We start from the raw sequence: 23,355 nt of genomic DNA, 5'->3' as shown, positions 1-23,355 counted from the left end.
GTCACTGGCCCTCATGTGGGATCTGAACCGGGGCCCTGCTGCTCAGAGCTGGCGTCCCAAGCCAACTCCTAACCAATGCGCCACTGGGCCAGCCCTAGAAGTATTTTCTAATAAGCCTATAATTATAAAATGTCCAAAAACCCGCCTTCTTTTTGAAGAACTTGGAAATTTTACTGCTCAACAAGAGCACTAAGGTCCCTGCAAACACACAAAACTATAACAGGTCAGAGAACCCTGAAGCCTGAAAGATGTCATGTGACTATGCAGTTGCTGTGGGTTGGTCTATGAAAAGAAGCAAGCACAAAAATGATAAGAAAAGAAAGCTAAGGAGGCCCCGGCAGTCAGTAGGGACTGGAGAAAAAAATACTAAACATCCAGAGGACACAAGGAGAATACGGCTGGACTAGAGACTAAATCATTCAGAATTTATAAAGTTGAAGCCATATACTCACCGCTACTGCAATCCTTCCAAGGACATGCTCTGGAATTTTTCTATATACATCCAAAGATCCCCCTGTAGAGAAAAACATGCTGTGTTACTACAAATGAAACTATTAGAACAGTGCACTGGACCCCTCCTCTGTGCATTCATTGTGAGAAATTTATTTTTCTCACCTTATATCATGCATTAAATGTCTAGGGTAAAATTGGTTTTTAATCCAATTTTATTTATGACATAATCATACTTCCAGATGAAGCATAACTAGATAACTTCCATTTTATTCCCAAGTGTATAATCATATACACTGAAGAAAATTAGTCAAGGGCAGGCTAAGAATCTGTACTTTATCATGTAAACTTAAAGACACACACACAATTTTAGATCAATAGGGTAATCACATTTAGGTATCTACCTTGTGTAACAGTTTTCTAAAACGTAAGCCAGGACCCTATCTTAGAATTTTCACATGAACTAAACAAAAGCTGCTGAATATAAGGTCCATAATACACACAAAAACTAATAAAGTAAAATAGTAATGTTAACATCTATCTAAATGAATATCACCCTTAAAATTAGTATCAAGACAAGTAATCAAAGATACTGTTAGTTCAAAATAATTAAAAAAAATTCTCTTTGATATGACAACACTGTGAAACCACTTTATGGGGTAAAAAATAAAAACCAATCTCCTGTGTCATAACATGTTTCACTAAAATGCTATTCACGAATACCCTTCACCTTTACCTGTTCAGCTTTTAGCAGTTTCCCAAAACCAAAACCACTAGACTATGAACATCATAAAGGCAGGCCATGTTGTTTGCTTGCTTGTTTTTAACTTTCATCAACCTAGAAGTTAGCACAGCTGGGAGGCAGTATTCAATAAATAACTCAGATGAATAAATAAATGAATTAAAATCACCATGAATTTCAGCAAATAGATATGGTTGCCCTGAAAGCAGTTTCAAAAGAAGGGACAGCAAACTTTTACAGCACCAAGAACATCACTGAAATAGCCATATAACTTTCCTAGGTAACTATTTTGAAGGAACCAATATTCCCTTGGAAGTATAAATCTGGGTATGCTTATTAAAATTTTAATCTTACACAAGTGGTATAAGAATGTCAGGACAACTAAATGCCAACTGTAAATGAAAAATAAAAAAATAAATAAAAGGAAAACCGAAAATGATAATAAACACTTAAGCAACCAAAAAAAAAAATTCAGGAAGATATGCAAAGAACCACTACTTTAACTCATATTAATGATATGATTATATGATAGCTGTTTTAACAATATGTAATAACCTTTTGTTGAGTCAAGTTGAGGTGTACAGTCTTTCAGTTCTACAATGGAATTATCCAGAATATTTGAGAAATAATTTGTTTCTATTAAAGGCCAAAAATTTACATTTAACCGTTTTACTACTAGATGAAGTATATTTCCTAAGGGATTAACATGGAGCATGTTATTTTACTGAAATACAGTTAAGTCTATTTTGCAGAAAGAAAATTTTTATATGTCAAGTTTTCCTAAAGCTGAGCATCAGAGAAAAAAATTAAATAAGTTTTTCCTGTAACACATTCACAAAGCCACTGGTTTTACATTTATCCTGTTTAACGCAGGACAATGATCTCTTCTTTAGGTAACTTTGCCTTGTGGTTTCCAAATTCTGCTAAGGAGCTGGAAAACTACAGTGTGACTAAAACTTATGCTTTGGCTCTGGGTGCTACTGGGAAGATAATGAAAAAAAGACATTTCTGCAATAAGCCGAACCATCTTTATTTACTAAAATAGCATTTTTATTATAGATGCAATAAAAGTGGAAGTATGGTAGAACTGTCTGTTTTCATTGATCTTTCAGATGAATTGGCAGTTGCAAGGACGAAGAGTCTCAAGAAGATCAAGCTTCACATGTTGGTATTAGGAATACTGATAAATGCAGCATATTGCGCCAACCCCTTATGAAGTGAACAGCTGGAGTGGCTCCAAACTGGGAGGTGCAAATTCATTCACGTATATGAGTAAGAAGTCCTATGAGGAGATTTATTTTTACATAGGATATAAATCAGGGCTTAATTAGCTAAATGACAATAGTCAACAAGCTAAACCAAAAAGACAAAGGTTATCAGTAGATCAAGCTAAAAAAGAATCCCATTTTGAGGTTGTTTACTAGTTTTTGTCAATATCCATGTAATCTCAGTTATAGCCCACTCTCCATAACCATCCATATGAGTAAATCTTTACATAGCTGCCTTTGTGTCATCACAGATTCATCCTGTCCTTGACATACTCATTAGAGATAACTGTCAGAGGGGAAAAAAAGAATGTGGCAGATCCACTCAGAGTCAAGAGCTCCTATAATACTGGGCTGTTGGAAAAGTCATGACGTGTTTTTTCTATGTTTTTCATTGCAAACATGCATCATGACTTTTCCAACAACCCAATATTAAGGCTGATGAGTATTCTCTTTGTGCAATTAAATAATTCTTATCAGGCTAAAGATGGGAGATGGTTTTCAGTTTAATTTTTGCTGTTTATTATCATTTCTATCCTCCAGGCCTATCTCCATTTTTTAGACTCATCAAATCATCAGACATTAGTGCTGGAGGGCCATTAAGATCAGTAAAATGACTCTGACAGATGGGGGAAACTGAGTCCCAGGAAAGTGGTGTTCTAGGCATGACCATGAGTCTGTTGAAGAGCTCAGAAAAGGTATGACCTTTGAACTTCCAGAACTGCAAAGGTCTAACAGGTTTCCCTATGACATCACATAGCTTAAGGGTCACATGTGAACTTTCTACAGTTTAAAAGGTCTCACTGCAATGTGATATTACTGTGACACATACGCAAAGAGAGGGTTTAATCTTAGCTGAGACGCTGGTATTCTAGGCATTTAGAAACTCATTTATCTGTGGCACAGTTGGTTTGAACTGTTTGCTCATGATTCCAAGATCACTGGTTTGCTCTCTGTCACCTGTCAACTTCCCTATGTTCCCTGGTCTCAGATCATCCCTATCTGGTGTCATTATCCACCAAAAGGAAGAGTGCTAATAGATTAGCAAAAACCCCACCTCAGCTGCCAAACAACTACATGTTTCTGTTGATGACTTAGGGCTATCATCTTCATGTAACTAGGCCAAAAGGAGTCACGGGGTAAGGTCTGTGTGGTCCTAGTATAGGGTCTAAAATCGAAAGCCGTGTCATGATAAACACAAATATGTAGTAAATGAACAAGAAGCAACATTACTGTCATATTCGTCCCAACATTTTCCTCAAAATGACCATGATTATTATTAATACTAACAAAACTTAAGTCTGGAGCCATAAGGAAAACTTTCATAAAAAGCTCTCTTGGCCTCTTAGCCTCTGTTGGAGAGAAAGTAAAAAGCTCTTTATTTCTCTGCAACATAGGTTTTTGGGAAAACAATTTATTCCCATGATAGTGATCCAAATACATGTGCATACATCCTGAGATGCATTTGGGTGTTTCTTAATGGATTTAGTTTTGACTTAATGAGAAGGCATTTCAATCACCCTCCTAGAAGACTCCACTTGCCATGCTGTCTTTTTCTGACCCAACTTGGCTATTTCCCAGTACAAAAAGCCTTTTTTCTTAGGGGCATTTGTTGAAAACAATTAGAAGCAACTGATTAACTTTGCAGCTGACTAAGGTGGTGGATAACAGTTTAGGTAAACACTAAGCTAATAACCAAAAATGCTGAAAGGAACAGCTGGGGAATGAACTGTCCATCGAGGCTTTGAAAAGCTCCAACATGTTCTTGGACATCTAAGACATGTGCGTGCATAAGGCTGTGCGCATGCTCAGGAAGGCCGAGGAGGCTTTAAGCAGTTATCTAGGGCTGAACACGAGGCTCTGCACAAGCAGGAAGGAAAGACTAAGGCAGAGTTATCAACTGCCTGGATGAGTGCTGAAGGTGTGCCCCAACACACATGCATGGCCCCTGAGCAAAGACTGGAGACTTATCAGCTCCAGGCATTTAAGGAAATCCCTGTCAAATCTTTAGCTGACCAGTAAGCTAACAAAAAAGGGGGTTCAGTGGCCATAAACTAAAGAAGCAAACATTACAGAATAGTTCAGAAAAGTCACTAAACAAACATATAACAACAACAAACACCACCAACAAACAACCCTGAGGATGAGGGAGAATCTGATTTCCAGAGTTAACATATTACATTATTAAAAATGTACAGTTTTCAACAGAAACAAAAAAAAATGAAACATGTAAAGAAACGAAAAGGTATGGCCCATACATAGGGATAAAAGCAAGAAAGTGTCCTTAGAAAAGCTCAGATGTTGGACTTACTGGAAAAGAAATGTTTAATCAGCTATTTTAAATGCATCCAAATAATTAATAAAAACTATGTGTAAGGAACTAAAGTAAAATACAAAGATGATGTTTTCCCAAATAGAAGCTATCAATAAAGAGACAGAAATCACACACACACACACACACACACACACACACACACACACACACACTAACTGAAATGCAAAATTCACCAGAGCATATTTGAGCACATAGAAGAAAGAATCAGGGAATGTAAGATAGGTCAATTGAAATTATCCAATCTGAGGAACAGAAGGTAGAGAATGAAGAAAAATGAATACATTTAGTTGAAATTATCCAATCTGAGGAATAGAAGGTAGAGAATGAAGAAAAATGAATACATTCTCAGAGACCTGTAAGACACCATCAAGCCATACCAACATATACATAATGGGGGACCTGAAAAAGAGGAGGAAAAGACAGGAAGAACATTTGAAACAGTAGCCAACAATTCCCAAATGTACCGAAAACCATTAATCTATACATCCAAACTCAATAAACTCCAATAGGATAAATTTAAAAAGACCCACACCTAGACACATGAAACTATCCACAAAGACAAAAAGAATCTTGAAAGCAGCAAAAGAGGCAATGCATCAAGTACAAGGAATTCTCAAAAAGATTAATTGCTAATTATTCATCAGAAACCATGGAGATCAGAGGCAATGGGATGGCATATTCAAAGAGATGAAAGAAAAAGACTGTCAAAAAGATTTTTTACATCTAGCAAAACTATCCTATAAAAGTGAAGGAGAACTTACGACATTCCCAAATAAAAACTGAGGGACAATCACTAGCTGACTTACCCTACAAGAAACAAAAGGGAGTCTTTCAGACTGAAGAAAACTCAGATTGAAGTTACTTGACAGTAACTCAAATCCACATGAGGAAATAAAAAGCATGGAGAATGTTCTATGTGCACCTGAGAAGAATGTATTGGTACAGGTAACTGTGTAGATAAATATAAAAGGATAAATGTATTTTTTGTTCATAAATCTTTTGTTCTGACGAAAGACACCTACATAAAGCAATAATTATAAACCTGCACTGATGAACACACAACATGTAAGGATGTAACTTATATGATGATAACAGCAAAAAGGAAGGGAAGGAATGGTGATATACAGGAGCAAAGTTTTTGTGCACTATTAAAAGGAAGTTGCTATTAACTTGAGCTATGCTGTTATAAGTTAATATGTTAATTGCAATCTCTAGAGAAACCAAGAATATAACTAAAAATATATAGTAAAAGAAAACACAAGAGAATTTAAGTGATCCATTAGGAAATATTTATTTAACATAAAAGAAGGCAGCAATGGAGGACTACAGGGACGTAAGACTTACAGAAGACACTCTAATTTGAATTAAACACTCAAATTAAAAGAGAGATTGGAAGACTGGATAAAAAAACTGATACAACTTTGTGCTGTCTACAGGAGACGCACTTCAGATTCAAAGACCCAAATAGGTTAAAGGTAAACAATGGAAAAAGATATAACAAGCACACAGTAATCAACAGGGAGCTGGAAAGACTATATTAATATCAGACAAAATAGACTTTTAGACAAGTATTTTGACCAGAGACAAAGAAACACATTTTATAATGATAAAAGAGTCAATCCATCAAGAAGATATAACAATTATAAACATTTATGTACTTAACAACAGAATGCCAAAATACACGAAGCATAAAGTTGGAGAAATGAAGGGAAAAATGGACAATAAAAGATATTAGTTGGAGACTTCAATACCCCATTTCAATAACAGATGGAACAGCTATACCAAGATTGAGCAGGAAATAAAATATAAACAACACTATAAACCAGCTAGACCTAACACACATCTAAAAAACACTCTACCTAACAACAGCAAAATACATTCTTCTCAGGTGCACATAGAACATTCTCCATGCAAGACAATACATTAAGGCATAAAACAAATCTCAATAAATTTAAAAGGGCTAAAATCACACAAAATTTGTTCTCTGACCTCAAAGGCATATTAGAAATCAACACAAAAGGACATTCAATGTGGAAAATGACACACTCCTAAATAAAAATGGGTCGAAGAAGAAATCACAAGGGATTTCCTTCGTGGAGAATTAGCAAATACTTTGAGATAAATAAAAACACAACATATCAAAACTTTTAGGGTGCAGCTAAAGCAGTGCTTAGATGGAAATGTATAGCTTCAAACGCTTACACAAAAGAAGGATCTCAAATCAATAACATAATTTTTTAATATTAATAAATTATATGTCCCATGTATTACCGTGTTTCCCTGAAAATAAGACCTAGTCGGAGAAGAAGCCGTAGCATGATTCCTCTAGGATATGGAGGGCATGCACCCCTCACATGAGGGTTTTATGACCTGTTTCAGGGAGAAGGGTGCCTTTTCCACAAACTCCTTCAGCTTAAAATATTCAGTATGCCAAGATGCCATATTTTGGCACCTAAAATCATGCGAGGGCTTTTTTTCTGGCTAGGCCTTATTTCCGGGGAAACAGTGCACACAACAATTTTTAAAAAACTGTTATGAAAGATAATCTTATGTGTACAGTCTTTCAAACCGCAATCCGTTACATAAGAATGAGCCCTGGGCCTGGAGCACTTACCAAGAGCTGAAGAGCCCACATAACCTGTGCTGGGCTTATCTCCTTGTTTGGGATTCTTTTTCCCTGTCTCAGGCTCAATGTGTACTGCTTTGTCCTGCTTGAGTATGTATGTCAATGACCTCAGGCATGCCCCCAGCTTTCAGCATTTCTGGCTCCCCAGGAGTGGGGTGGGAAGGGGTGGGGGGGACCTCTTTGCTGTAGCACAAGAGGGGTGTGTGCAGCCCCACTGCCCGACATAAGCTACCAGGAAGGACCTGCTGCTGGCCACGGGGAGCTCGCACCCACTACTGAAGCTGATCTTGCTCTATCTTTTTTCATGTGAATAAAGCATTGTTCAATCCAGTGCTTGACCGTGTTGTGTTTTCCTTGGTGACTGATCCCAAGATGTAGCAGGCAAAAGTGCTTGGACTTCTGATAACAGGCAACAGATGCCACCTGACCACAAAAACTACTCACAAAGAAAATCCCAGGACCAGATGGCTTTACTGATGAATTCTACCTAATTTTTAAAGAAGAATTAACATCAATCCTTCACAAACTCTTCTAAAAAATAGAAGAGGAGGAAACACTTCCTAATTCACTCTTTGAAAACAGTATTATCTTAAATACCAAAACCAGACAATGATATCACAAGAAAATTACAGACCAATATCTTAACAATATGGATGTAAAAATCCTTAACAACATACTAGCAAATCAAATCCAGCAACATATAAAAAGGATTATATATACATCAAGACCAATAATGCAAAATTGATTCAACATGCAAAAATCCATTAATATAATACACCATAAGCATGGAAGAGAGGACAAAAAAACACATGTTCATTTCAACAGACACAAAAAAGCATCTGACAAAATCTAAGAGTCTTTCATGATAAAAACACTCAACAAAGCTGGAAGAGAAGGGGACTTCCACAACCCGATAAAGGACATCTACCAAAAACCCACATCATATTTAATGGAGAAAGACTGAAAAGTTTTCCCTCTAAGATCAGGAACCAAAAAAGGATGTCTGTTCTCACCACTTCTGTTCAACACTGTACTGTAGGTTCTAGCCAGGGTAATTATTAAGAAAGAAAAAAAAAAGGAATCCAGATTAGAAAGAAAGAAGTAAAATTACTTCTAGATACATGATCTTCTACGTAGAAAACCTAAGGAATCCTCTAAAAGCTATTGGCTCCACGAATCCACTTGTTCTAGTCAGTCTCTTTGAATTGTAATTGTCACACTACCCATTATGGTTGTAAGACCTGTAATTCTTAGTATTTAATATAACTAATTTAGAGTGCATCATACACTTTATTATAGTATCAAGGTATCAATATTGGCTTATTAAAAAGTCTTGCAGGGCAAGAACTAATTGCTTCAGTAACGTAATGAGAATTCTCCAAATGAACTAAGTATATTTCAAAATGTTGAATTTGAATGGGGTAGGCACTGCAAAACTGAATATGTGAAGTTTAAAGACGGCTTTGATTGAAAATGGGTAAGCAATAGAAAGGATGACATAATTTCACTAATAGCATACCAAGAAATCTGCCATTTTGCCAAAATATTCAGATCAAGAAAGAGTTTACCAAAAAGGAAATGAATGAAAAATAAAGGAGGGAAAGGGTTAGAGTCCAAAGAAAACTAAACACATCTTGGCTAAACAGCTGTGTTCAAAAACAATTTCTTATCTTGCAATTAAGAACTGCTTTCTTTCTGAAAGACACAGGACATTGGGTTAATAGATTTCCTTAGAAGAAAATCTGTTTTGGCTATTGAAACATTAAAAGAATAGAACATCTGTTTTGCAAGTAAAGACAGATTGTATGGAAAAATCAAGTATCAAACCACCAATCAGACTAGCATTTAATTTGTTCTATCTAAATTTTCAATAAAAGTAAATGAACTTACATTCTTGAAATTATAGGTCAGCTATAAATATTTAACACCAGGAACCCCTAACACTAAGATGTTTTAGAGTATAAAGGAGGTAATCATTAGTATATTTTAATTATTTTTTATTCTATTTGACATCTATGTCAAACCAGGTTATAATGCACTCTCCCATAAAAATCATTTTTAAAGTATTATAAAAGGGAAACTCACCATCCATGAATTCTGTACATATTGAAATCCTGTTTTCTACAAAAAATGCACCATAAAATCCTATGATATATGATGAATCACACTGTAACAAAAATAAGGCAGAAGTAGTTAAAAACCTACAAGCCAACACCATAGGCACGTTTATTTAAAAAAAGACCAAGAAAAAATTACCTTATAAAGAATTTCCAATTCAGACATAATTTGCTTCTGAAGTTCCAGTGTAATATCTAGTGGTATGACCTAAATATAAAAAGGAATCAACCTTCACACATTTATTCATCTTTAAATATGGCTATACTCACTATGAAATAGAAAAACTAAAAATACAGTGTTGCCTCTATTCATTCCCCCTTTTTTCCTCCCACCACTATAACCCCCAGTAATACAAACTGTATCCACATCTGTCTAATCCTTTGTATTGGGGGAGGTGGTACAGAAGTGATTGATGGGACCAAGGAAAAAGCCAGGTCTCAAAGGTCAGTATTAATGGCTTTAAAAGTCAGTTAAGTTATAACATCCTTAATTTATACACCCTATTTTGGTCACATTGGTTATTTTCAGAAGAGGAAGATAAGAATGACCCTGAAACCATTAAAAAAAAATTGCCGTGTAATTCAGACACTAGGCAATAAGCAGAAGGGGATGATGAGTAAAAATGACATGTAAAGTAGGGTTTTTAGTTACAAGAGAAATGCGGAGTTTTTAAAAAAAGATATCATCCTTTTATATTCTTCCAGCTGCATAATGTTTTTTTGCTAATAATGTTATAAAATGTTGGAGCTTGAAGGAACCTCAGAAATTATTTCATCTAATCCCCTTCTTGGAGAGGAAGAAGCCAGGGTTCTGAGGAGCCACTCAGCCTGGCCTTGTGAGGGCGCCTCCGGTACCCAAGGGCTGTGTACCTTCCAGTCCGTACTGATGCTTTATGGTTTTCCTTAAAACATCAACCACTGAGTCAGATTTATAATGCAGAAACGTAAAATACTTATAAACTTACCTAGATAAATTCTAGTTTATTTCAAACACTAAGTTTTTAAGAAAAAAGACCATCAACTTCAAATTTTACTTAGCACTTCAGTGAAGCCAACTGAAGGGAAACCTTTTTATTTAAAAAAAAAAAAGACAGTGATAAGCATAGAATAGTTGGAAGACAATTTTTAAGATTTGTGGTCGATTTTCTGACTCCAAACATTTCTAGATAAAAACTTCATTTTCAGGATTACCATCAAAGTGTAGTTACATACCATCCAACACTGAACTACATTTTGTATCATGACTGCAGAATATATATAATCATACTGGAGGAAAAACCCCATAAATTATGAATTGCAAGGGGCTGATAGAGCAAGAAAGAAAAGGATAATCCTAAAACACATTTTAGGGGGAGGGGAAAGTGAGAAAAAAAAATGGCATAGCCAGTTTCTATCAAGAGTTTGCTTTAGGGTTATTTATAAAAGCCCTTACTTAGACTGTAAGTATAATACGAAACTGCCAAGAAACATTTAAACATTTCTCCCGATCAATAGTCATTTTGCCAACAATATTCACTTACATTTTTGTTCCTGTGTAAAACTTAGCAAAAAAATACATTCACCTAGTGTTGTTTCAATCCTATGCCATAAAGTGTTAGAGCTATTCACACCACTATGTTAAGTACAGGGAATCTTTCTTCTAAAAAACTACTGAAAGGAATGAAGTTATTATTTACCTTAAAGCAGTGGTTTGTAGTCCTGGCCTCATATTAATTACCTTTATATAAAGGTATTCATATAAATATATCAGGGCAGTTTAAACAAATCCTGAAGTACAAGCCTTACCTTAAAATAACAGAATCAGAATCTCTGAGGTTGGGTCCACCTCTTAGCATTTTTTAAAAACTTGGGTGATTTCTAACCCACAGTAAGGTTGACAACCACTTATTTAAGGTTTCAAAAATTACATTTATTCAGTGCTTAGTCTGCCTACTAAGCTATACTGCCTCTCCAGGCCCTCAATCTAGAAATGACATGATCCTACATGGCTGGCCAACACACTAGAGTAACCCCAAACTACTGTAAACATAGCGTTCCCTAGACCAAGAACCTTAATAATTGGGTTCCCAAGGCCTAGCAAAAAGTTACAGCTCGAGCATGACATTCAAGGAATTCTTCTACAATCTAGTTTCAATTTGTTATTCTAGCTCCTCCCCTTGTACTCCCCCGACCACAAACCCAATCCTCACGTAAAACCAGGTTTTTACGGATGCACACGCACGCCCTGTGCTTTCCCCCACCTCCAGTCTTTGCTCCTGCTGTTCCCTCCACTTGAGGTGTGCTTCCTCCCTCCCTCCACAGTCATTGATCATAAAAGCGTTTCTATCCTTTAGGCCCAGCTTGAATGCTGCCACCACCTCCAGGAAGCCAGCCCTGAATCCTTTATCAGAATTTATCTCTAGCTTTGGCCCTTTATCTTTCTCCCTCTCACACTGCCTTTAGCATTCATGCCTCATCTCCTAAAAAACAGAAGCCTAAAGAGTGGCTGTGGGCCCCTCCAGGGCAAGGGCGGCCTCCCCCACACTCCACACCCAGCACCCAGTACAGGGTCTTACTCACAACAGTGCCCAGTAAGTGATGTGGGATTTCATTAAAGAGCCCCTTACAACCAGAATCCTCTAAAGAAGAAGCTGTTTCTAGACAGGCAGGAAACGGGTTGTTTGATTTCTACAACTGAATTTAAGACCAAAGATACAAACACCAAAATAAATAAAAGTGCCATGCTGGCCTAAAATGTAGCATGTGTATGTGTGGAGCCAGTCCACGGCCCTCTAACAGGCTGGACCAAGTCTGCTATAGTCCAGAGCAGTGGAGGCTCCGTAGCGTAGAAAAGTGAATAAAGTAATTTCTGGGAACTTGAGGGGGAATGTAAAATCCCCCTTAAAATAACTCTACGGAAGTGCTCTTCTGTTTTCTGGGAGGCTTGGCACTCTAGGTGGAAGGTTAATTCTCCTTCCCTTGGGTACTCCCGTGAGTGAGCTTTAAAACTGCTGAAAATAAATCAGTCCAATTCCTTATTTGAAGGTAATGGGAAAAAGCATGGGAAATGCTAATTTTCTTTTTGAACTACAAGGGAAGTATGGACTCCCTGAGTCTTTTTAAAAATTATTATTATTATTATTATATTATTATTTTTCTCCTTCAGAAGAGCTACAGTTTCCAAACCTGAGAGAACCTGAACATGAGGCATTTCATAGAGAAAGGGTTAAGTGAGAAGCTGAAATACCTGAGTGCATTTCCGCTGCTCTCCACTACACCTCCAGGACAAATAAGGATGAGTTGTCAAGTTAAATATAAGCAGTCAAGTGACTGAATTATAATTTACTCTGTGCTCAATTTAAATTAGTGTGAGGCTATTAAAATATACAGTATAAATACGGCAATTCATCACAACCTGTCATGGATGACTTCATTTATTTGCTGGAGTGGCACACGCTCCACTAAAGGGAAGGAGAGCAAAATCACAGGTCAAATTAAGCCGCTATTCTGTTTTAATTCGCTTATTTAATCTGTGGCAACATAATTGTCTTTTACAGTATGTACAACTCAGAAAGGAAATTTGGGAGTATTACAGTCAGTATACAAATGATTAATCAAATGGTCCATTTAAATGCTAGTTTAAAGGCAGCAGAAACCCAAAACAGTCAAAGAATGATAATCAGCACATGCTGTATACGATGCTAAGAAATTTCCTGTTAGACGGATTTTTCCCAATTAGAAAATAATAATACTGGGAAATCTATTAAGCTGTACTCTTTGAGAGGTTTTATAGAATACTTTAACGGTATAAAAAGGTTCTGTTTGCAAGATGGCTAACCGTATTTTTATTTGTTTTCTGCTCTACTTGTTTGCAATTGTCTTGCTTTACCTACACCACTCCCCACCAAAAAGCTAGTTAGAAGCACATTTCATGAGTTACATACAGTCATGATTAACTAGTTATCTTTTAAATATTAGTAGTGTCATTTTCAAAATGCTTTCTTTGAGGGAGAAATTTTTCTAAATTCATTAATATAAGATAAAAATTCAAGGTACTTCTATTCTTCCGAAAATTCAACTTGCTTTTAAAAATATCTGAAGTGCTTGCTATTTTCCCACCTTTGAAGTCTGAAAAGGGAAATATTACAATATTTTTTTGTCTAAAAAATAAGAACACTTAGAAGTATAAAGATTAAAAATATCTTGAGTAGGAACAGAAAAGTAACAGATCTTCTAGGACTCTCATCTAATGTTCCCACAGACATTCCAAGTGTGGGTAACTGACCACTTGACTTGGGAAATTACATTTCCCTCATCGTTCTGTGCAGACATCAGAGCCCTGCAGGTGATTCTGCTTAGACAAGGACTGTGATTTGCTGCTCTCTGCAATCCCTCTGTGACACCAGGCAGCCCTGTTTCACAGCCGAGGTCACTGAGAGGTTCAAGTGACATGCTTGAAGTCACACAAAAGTCAGGAGAGGGTCAGGAAAAGATCAAATGTGCTTCTAACTCTTAACCTTTCATTTCACCCTTTAATATAAAAAAACAAACAAAAAACTAAGAAGTACTCTGTCTGAGAGCAATGGTCCATACAAAGAACACTATGGGATATTTTGTATATGAGCTGAACCTGCTTTCAAGTTGTTACCTCAAAAGATGAATGAGTAAACTGAAAAACAAATGAAAGAACAACATTTATTTATTCAGTCAGTCATTCAACAAATTATGCATTGAACATCTAGTTATTACACAACGGTGCTCTGTACTAGGTCCTCCACGCAAGGTTCTGCATGAATCAATGAGTAAAACAAGAAGATAAGTAAGATCTGTTCCTCACTGACAAAGAGATTTCACTATAACAGGGGAAATGTACATGTAAACTAATAACAAACTACAAGGCAGTATGTGATAACACCCCTGAGAGTCACATACAGAGAATCCTAGAGAGGTTCAAAGAAGAAAGTGAATGAGTGATGGATATACCATGTGTGACAGGATTTATCCAAGTAAGTTCAAGAGAGGAGTGGCTTTGGAGCTGACTCTTGAAGGGTGTTAAGGATTTTGACAGGTGGAGACACTGGTGAAGGTATTCTAATTCGATAGAAATACATGAATCAAGGTGGTGAAGTGAGAAAGTACCTGTGTTCAGATAAGGCAAAGAGTTCAACTTAAAAGCAGCCCAGGACTCAGTCATAAAAGATAGTGCTATTTTGGGGTTTATAACATTAATAAGTAAAATGTATGATAATAACAACAAAGGATGAGGGAAATGAAAGTATACTATGTAAACTATAGTACTATAGTTCTCATGCTATAGATAAGGTGGTACAACATTACTTGAATGTAGGCTACAGTAAGTTGAAGATGTACACAATGAACTGTAAAAAATTGCCAGAAAAGGGACATACAAACAGAATAGAAAACAAAAAGCAAGATGACAGATTTGAATCCAACCATATCAATAATCACATGAAACGCACATGATCTAAATACCTACCCCAAATAAAAAGCAGAGATTGTCAGGCTGGATTAAAATAAAAGACCCAACTATATGCTGCCTATAAGAAATCCACCTCAAATATAAAGACACAATAGTTTAAAAGAAAAGGCATATCGTGCTAACACTAGTGAAAGTTGAGGTAACTATATTAATATCAGACAATGTAAATTTCTGAGCAAGGAATAATACCATGGATAAAGAAGGTCACTTCATAATGATAAAGGGGCCAATTCATTAAGAGGACATAACAATACTAAATATACCTGACAGATAATCAAGAAATATAAAGTTAAAAAAAATTATAGAACTGCAAGGAAAAAAACGGACAAATCTACAATTACTGCTGGAGATTTTAACACCCCTCTTTCAACAATTGATAGATTAAGTAGATAAAAATCAGTAAAGATACAGAAATTTTGAACAGCACCGTCAGCCAACTTGATCCGACTGACATTTATCCAACACCCTATAAAACAGACTATATATTCTTTCATACACACAGGAAACACCAAGATTAATTCATATTCTGGGCCATAAAACAAATCTGAACACACTTAAAATAATTCTAATTATACAAAATATGTTCTCAGACCACAACTGATTTAAATTAGAAATCAATAACAGAAAGATATCTGGGAAATCCCCACATATTTGGAAATTAAATAACACACTCCTAAGACTTAATGAAAAACTGCCTGTTTTGAAGAAATGGTACATTTCTTTTTTGTAGATTATGACTAGTATATAAGCTATATGGTTTTTGCCTTCGCTGCCAAGAAGCTTAGGGCTGGACAACAAGTTTAAACATAATAATCATATCTACTCTTAAGTCATTCATTCATTCGACCTAGTTTGAGCATCTAATATGTTATTTTATACAATTTAGGGCTATAAAGTGAACACAATACAGTCCTTGCTCTAAAGCTGGGTTTTATGGTCAGGTCTAATTTATGGTCAGGTATATTTGTAAACTCCTACTATTTTCATTTATTGAAAATCTCTACTTTAACAGCTGTTTTTAAATGTGATTTCTTTAAAATTGCTTTTAGTCCTTTCCAGAAACAACTGGTAGCCCCTTGCTATACCCAACTAAATAGTCATGCACAAGAATTATAATATCAGCCTAGGTTAAACATAATTCAAAATGTATGAAATTATGAAAAATTAATAATGCACTTGTAAGGTCAAATAATACATTTTTTGGATGATTTATAGCAGTGTTCCCCTCTCTTGGAGTGAATAACCTAAAGTTGCCTGTTTTTAAATATGCCTATATTATTGGCAACAATCTGAGTTTTGACATTAAAGGACAAATAACACGAGAGAAAGCAAAATGATGCTTGAGTTGGCGGAGGTGTCCTCTGAGTGGAAAAGGAGCTCAGGAGGTACACAAAAGATAACCCAATGCTAAGGTGGTACAACACAGCTGCACTCACTGAACTCGGGATGGAGACTGGCTCCACAGCACCCACCCTGGGAGCCCCCTGCTCTTAGCTTCTTCCTCTGTAACATGCTGGGCTTCAAAAGAGCATCTCTAAAGTCTCTTTCAATTCTATAATTCTGTCAACCTAGGTTAGCCGGAATATCAAAGACAACACCCCAAGAAGGAGCTCTGTTTTATCTTCTCATCAAAAGCTATTTATTAAAACTGGACTTGATGATGTCACATAACACAGTCTAGGTGCTCCACTAGGTGTGGTATGGGAGAAGAACTCTGGACTACACAGCAGTCAGAAGACTTGAGTCTTAGCTTTGGCTTAACCTTACTAAAAGGTATCACCAATCGCGATTTAATGGTTCAGATTCTTAGTTTCCTAGAGTAAGATAAAAGATGTAGAAATATATACTATGCAAGTGCTAGGGAAAGAGACTGAATTCTCACTGGGGACAGCTAAGAAGGCATTTTGGAGATGAGCCGTGAAAGAAGAGATGGAAATCCGAAGGCAGAGCAATGGTAGTTGCTTGAATATAGGCTTGTATAACTTGTATGAAGGCCGAGGACATGCACTTTTGAGTTGGATAGATTTTGTTTTAAATTCTGGCCCTGGCTCTTCCAACTGTGTGACTTGGACAATTCATCTTTCTGAGTCTGTTTCCACAAATCTAAAATATATATAAGCTTACTTTGTAGTTTTAAGGATTAAAGATAATAGTTATATGGCATCTAGCATAATAGCAGGCATATAGTAGTCACTCAGAAAATAAAAGCTTTCATTATTAAGGGCCCAGAGGCTGGAGATACAGGCAGGATGAAAAGGATGAAAAGTAATAGACAGGTAAAGCAGAGGATGTGGCTGTACAGGCAGGGAGGGCCCGATCAATTTGTGGGGAGGGTGAGGAATAAAGCAGGCCTGACTAGTTTGTTAGCTAAGAACCCAGGGTTGGAAGGAGGTTTGGTGTGGTTAGACTCGAGGTAGCCTAGGGTTCAGTCAGAGGTACAATTCAATTGAGCTCATTGGGGAAATATAAGCTAAAATGTTGAGAAAATCAAGTACCAACAACCAATGCCGGAGATTAAACCCAAGGTGTCATGGCAGGACTGGGATCTTGGAGTATGGAATGGATGAGGTGTGGATTACAAACAAGATGGCAACAAGTGAGGAGTGTCTTAGGTAACTGCATAGAACATCCATGAGTTACGCACAGCTCAACCATTGGTAGGCGTGGTGCTGGGGTATTTCAGGATGCCGTAAAGGGTCAGAAGGGAGGAAGACATCTTAGGCTTTATGCTGTGCAGTATTGGAGATCAGGAAGAGAGGGAATGCCAAGACAGGGACATGGTCAGATCTGTGATTCAACTTCTCAACTCTGGGGCAGAGTAAAGGGTCATGGGAGAAGAAAAAGATAAAAGGTGCAGTGATGAAGTTGTAAAAAATCCAGGTAGGAAGTATGTGAACCTGATATGAGGCCAAGGCAGCGAGGATGAGTATAGAACATGACAAATGGACACATTTCAGGAAAAATTTCTGACAGGAAATGGTGACTTAGAGGATGTCGGAGATACAGGGAAAAAAAGAAATAACTTTTAATACTAAGGATTTGAGCTGCAAGACCAGGAAGACTGAGATGCCACTTAGCAGGGAACACAGAAGGAAGTGTTGGTAACAAAGATGAGAAGAATCACAATACAAGGAGCTTATCCCTCATCATTAGAAGTTATATGTAAAATACCTTCAGAGGCCTGAATGTCACACCAGTGCCACAGCTTCTACCACCAACCATCAAAACCTCAAATCATTTTATTTCCTTTTTGACAATACCTGTGACTAAGCTAACAAGGGGAAGAAAAAGTAGAGAGCATCAAGAATTTCATGAAATTTATCCAGCACTTACCTTTACAGCTAATATTTTCCCACTTGGGACATGATATGCTCTATGGGAAGAAGAAAAGTAACAAAATCACTTGGGATCACTAAACAACCTACATAACGGTTAAGGACATGACTGTAAATCTGAACAAATCTACAGCAATGGGATATATGAAACTTTCAAAAAACACTAATAAAATGAGTAATCTATATTTCTGTTGAGCTTAATGGCTTATAAAATGATTCGTTTACCTTAAAATAACCCTCAGAGGTAATGTTGGTATTATCCTCCTTTTATAGATGAGAACTTTGAAGCATAGAGAAGTTAAGTAGTTTGTCTAATGGCACAAAATCAGTAAGTGTCAGAACTAGGCCTTGAACCCAGGTTTTGGCTCCAGGTCCCTTACAACATACTGTCAGTGTGTGTGGTAGCTTTCTATAGCTCTCTGCTAAGCACTATAGAGAGCCAAATACAATAAAATGGGTGGTTTTCCTTTTGTTTTTTCAGTTATATATACAGATCAACTATATCCCTACATTTCACCAAAATAATCTCAAAACACATGGAATTAGCTATGGAATAAGATATAAATTCATATAAGAAGTCATAGGGGGGCCAGCCAAGTGGCGCGTTGGTTAAGAGTTGGCTTGGGAAGCCAGCTCTGAGCAGCAGGACCCCGGTTTGGATCCCACATGAGGACCAGTGATGCTGTGTCCTCAACAGCTAAGATGGTGAACAACAGCTCGACCTGGAGCTGGGCTGCTGTGAGTCGCCAGTGACGGCGTAGGCTGTAGTGGGGCTGCCCGGCAGCTGGCATGTGCTTTCATGAGCTGCCTTGAGCCACCGTGAGCGGCTGTCCAATGGCTGGCGAGCAACTGCCTCTCCTGAGAAGAGCACAATGATAATACCAACATGAGCCAGTGAAGCAACGTCCTCTACAACTAGACTGAAGAACAAAAGGACAGCAACTTGTCTGTTCCCCTTCCCCGATTCCTCAGTGCTGTTCCCCTCCAATTCCCCAATAAAATCTTAAAAAAAAAAAAAGTCATAGGGTTACAAGGCTCAAGTATGTGGTTCATCTTTCCCTAAAGCTGGCATTTTTCATTATTAAAAAAACTTCAGAAGAGAGACAAGTTCGAATGATCAGATGCAGTAAAATAACTACAATTGAAGTCAAGATGAATACATTTATTTATGAAAAAGAGTAAGAATAAGGTTTGCAGAAATAAAATACCATGATCTCATCCAGACCTTTACTGTTAAATGAACTGCGCCCTTTCATGTATGTACCACGAGGACTGCACATTCTGATCATTATCCAGAAACAATCTGCTTTCTATAAATTTCAAAACGAACCATGCAATATGAACAAGCAATGTTACTGCAAGTCCACAGAAGTACAAAGTAACAAATTAGTTTGGAAGAACTAAAATCTTGTTCCATGGAGGATTTTGCACATTAGCCAAGATCGGATTGCTCTCCCTCTCACCTGGCTGGTGATAAGACGTGAATGGGGCGGGGAAGGTGTGGGGGAACGAATTTAGCTTCTCAGGAATTCCCTGCCCTCGCCTGCCAAGTTGCAAAATTTACCAGGCTCCCAGTTTTTACTTGACCTAGTGGTAAAAATTGTTCATTAATTTTATTATTTTTTGAGATATCATTGACATGTAGTATTAATTTCAGGTGTACAACATAATGATTTGACATTTGTATATATTGCAAAATGATCACTCCAATAACTCTAGTTAACATCTATCACCAGAAAGGTACAAAAAAATTGTTCATTTCTTAAAACAAAAACATGTGTTCTACTATTATCAAAATGAAAAAAATCATTTTCTGTTGTTTTGGCAAAAATATTTGTGTGATTGCTCTGACAAATTTTTTAACAGCTTTACCACCTCACTCCGGTCAGAATGGCTGTGATCAATAAATCAACAAACAAGTGCTGGCGAGGTTGTGGGGAAAAGAGAACCCTGGTGCACTGTTGGTGGGACTGCAGAATGGTGCAGCCATTATGGAAATCAGTATGGAGGTATCTCAAAAAACTGGAAATGGAACTACCGTATGACCCAGCAATTCCACTCTTGGGTATCTATCCAGAGAAACCCAAGACACTAATTCGAAAAAAATATATGCTATGTTTATCGCAGTGCTATTTACAATAGCCAAGACTTGGAAACAACTAAAAATGCCCATCAGTAGATGACTGGATTAAGAAACTGTGGCACATTTATACAATGGAGTATTACTCAGTTATAAAGAAGAATGGAATATTACCATTTGCAATGGGGTAGGCACTGCAAAACTGAATATGTGAAGTTTAAAGACGGCTTTGATTGAAAATGGGTAAGCAATAGAAAGGATGACATAATTTCACTGATAGCATACCAAGAAATCTGCCATTTTGCCAAAATATTCAGATCAAGAAAGAGTTTACCAAAAAGGAAATGAATGAAAAATAAAGGAGGGAAAGGGTTAGAGTCCAAAGAAAACTAAACACATCTTGGCTAAACAGCTGTGTTCAAAAACAATTTCTTATCTTGCAATTAAGAACTGCTTTCTTTCTGAAAGACATAGGATATTGGGTTAATAGATTTCTTTAGAAGAAAATCTGTTTTGGCTAGTGAAATAAGTCAGTCAGAGAAAGACAAATACCATATGATCTTCACTTGTTTTAAGTGTACAATGATTTTTAGTAAATTTAGTGTTGTGCAATCCTGACAAGTGTTTTGAAAGTGACAGATTAAAAAATATAATTTAGTTATTAACAATTTATAAGCATTTATAACTTTTCACATACAAAATGTTATAAATTCAGGTAAGACTAGGAAAAACACATATATAAATGTATTGATAGATAAGAAATTCATTCTGCTTTTCCTACTTGAGTGGACAAAGGTTGAGTCAACTATGGAAGGTAAACTCAGCCTTTATTTTATCAATTAATTATAGAGAAATTCAGGTATATCTCATTTAAAGTAAAGGCAAGATTATAAAACTGGCAATTGTTCACTTTAACAAAGTTCATTAATCTGTAAAAATGTCTAAAGACTTTCTCCAAATGTCAACCTCCCTAGTAGAAATACTATTAAGTTTATAAAACAAATTATTTAAAAATGTTTTATACTTTATATAAAGTGATATACATTTTATAAGTAGAACTCCTATATTACACAGGTTTTAAAACAAATTACCACTTACTGCACTATCTATGTTAATATCAGACTTTTACAATGTGAACCGCATTTCAGGTCACAATTTGATTCACGATATAGCTGAACTCATATAAGGTATTGATATATAAAGACTTACACTGTATTTTCCTCAACGCCTGACACAGTTGTTAGACTAAGCAAATCTGAAATGCGATTTGAAGGAATTTAATAAGTTGATTCCATGTAAATACAGGTAACAAAATATGTAAAATTTAATAATGATCTATTATTTTTCCTCTTGTATATCACAAGTTCTTCCAATCACAACTTTTAAAAATACTGATCCCTAACCAAAGACTACAATGTGAAGATAAACAGTTGACTACATACACAAGGATTCAAAAGCTGAACAGTGTTGTTATACTTTGGACAACAAGCAACACCTGGACTTTTCAGACCAACAGCAGCGATAAGGAAATGATTAGCAGATAGTCTAATATGTATACCATATTGGACAGTTTGGCAAGTTAATTAGCTTGTCAAGAAAGCCGATCTCTTTTCCAAAAGAAAGGTCTCCTATTTCCAAGTGAATTAAAAGGGGAGGCTTGATGATTTAATTATGACACACGCTAATTCATCCATGGAAGTTTGGGTTCGATTTCGAGCAATAAAGATGCTGTGTGGTTTGGTTTACAGTGCAATGACAGTACCAATTTAACATTTAATCATCAAGGAGAAGTGGATGACAAAAGCAATGCCGGGTATGAGCGGAGGATGCCCCTTAACTTTGCAAATGGCATTCTACCCAGGGAAAAGGAATTTGTTTACTTTCAACGGATACTGCGTCTCAATTGTCTTGACCTTCCTCAACACATTAACTGTAAAGTGATTAATGAAGTTTGAATGGAGGCTCTGGTTACACCAAAGACAACTGTACACCTCTGCATTGTTTTAATTAACAGCTAACACTTCAAATTAGTTTGTTGTTGCTGCGGTAATTACCTGTTCCAATGAGTGCATGGAGGAGGCATTTTTATATTTTTAGTGCTTAGTCCTGCGTGTTCCATTTTCTTTGGGACCAACATAAGCCTTCAAGGAATATTCCCAGCCCTTAAAACTAAGCACACAACTTACACACTTCAGGATGGCAAAAGCTAGTATCCTGGCACAAATTTTTTGAGTATTTAAAATAAAGAGTCCGGCAAAAGAGAACACTTACTATCCCATACTTGCTTACTTTCTGTTTTCATTTGGAACAATAGGTTCTAGATGACTGGGCAAAAAAGTTGACACCAGAATTAATTCTGGCAGAGTACAGACTCAGATAATGTACTGAACTAGTAGAGAATGTAGAAAATTGTCTGGTGTGACCCCTTCCTTTTAGTGTGGACACACTGTAAACCCAGGTGAAAAAACTTGTCCAAGTTTCCAGTGTAGTCAATGGCAAAGCCAAGACTGGGGGAACTGTGGCAGAATATTCCTCTTTTAGGACCTAAAAGAAATATGTGATGATCTTTAAATTTTCTTCACTGTGTTCCAAGACAGGAAAACTCAAAATTCAAAATTGATAAAGGTGCTGACCTATTTCAATCAGGCTAAGGACCATTGTATCCAAATCCTTTCAGACAAGGAAGCAATCACTGCCAGTCTATCTTAGGGGCAGGCAGAGAGTGAACTGTAGGCTCTGAAGTTGCTGCCTGGATTCTGATCCCAGCTCCGTCTGCCATGTCTTAACAATGTGAACCTGGACTGTTAGTAACCTCCTTGTGTCTCGGTGGTCTCAGGTATGGAATGGGGACATCGGTCCCTACCTTCTAGGGTAATAAGGATTAAATGAGATAACATAGGTAAAGCACTGAGGATGGGGTCTGGCA

General features: G+C 36.7%; 1 protein-coding gene across 4 annotated transcripts in view; it reads right to left on the bottom strand.

The window, feature by feature from the left end:
* The window catches only part of MAP2K5 (mitogen-activated protein kinase kinase 5), a 249,102-nt gene that overhangs the window by 152,348 nt on the left and 73,399 nt on the right, over nucleotides 1-23,355 (bottom strand). For all 4 annotated transcript variants that reach the window (XM_019647308.1, XM_019647307.1, XM_019647306.1 and 1 more), the window contains 4 exons: nucleotides 18,348-18,387; nucleotides 9,675-9,743; nucleotides 9,504-9,585; nucleotides 453-514 (listed from right to left, as the gene is read on the bottom strand). In XM_019647308.1, coding sequence (XP_019502853.1) covers nucleotides 453-514; nucleotides 9,504-9,585; nucleotides 9,675-9,743; nucleotides 18,348-18,387 — 253 coding nt within the window. The remainder of the gene's footprint in view (nucleotides 1-452; nucleotides 515-9,503; nucleotides 9,586-9,674; nucleotides 9,744-18,347; nucleotides 18,388-23,355) is intronic.

The sequence above is a fragment of the Hipposideros armiger genome, unplaced genomic scaffold (genome assembly GCF_001890085.2).
Source record: "Hipposideros armiger isolate ML-2016 unplaced genomic scaffold, ASM189008v1 scaffold_110, whole genome shotgun sequence".
Classification (NCBI taxonomy): Eukaryota; Metazoa; Chordata; class Mammalia; order Chiroptera; family Hipposideridae; genus Hipposideros; species Hipposideros armiger.
This window is presented reverse-complemented; position numbering and strand designations above follow the sequence as displayed.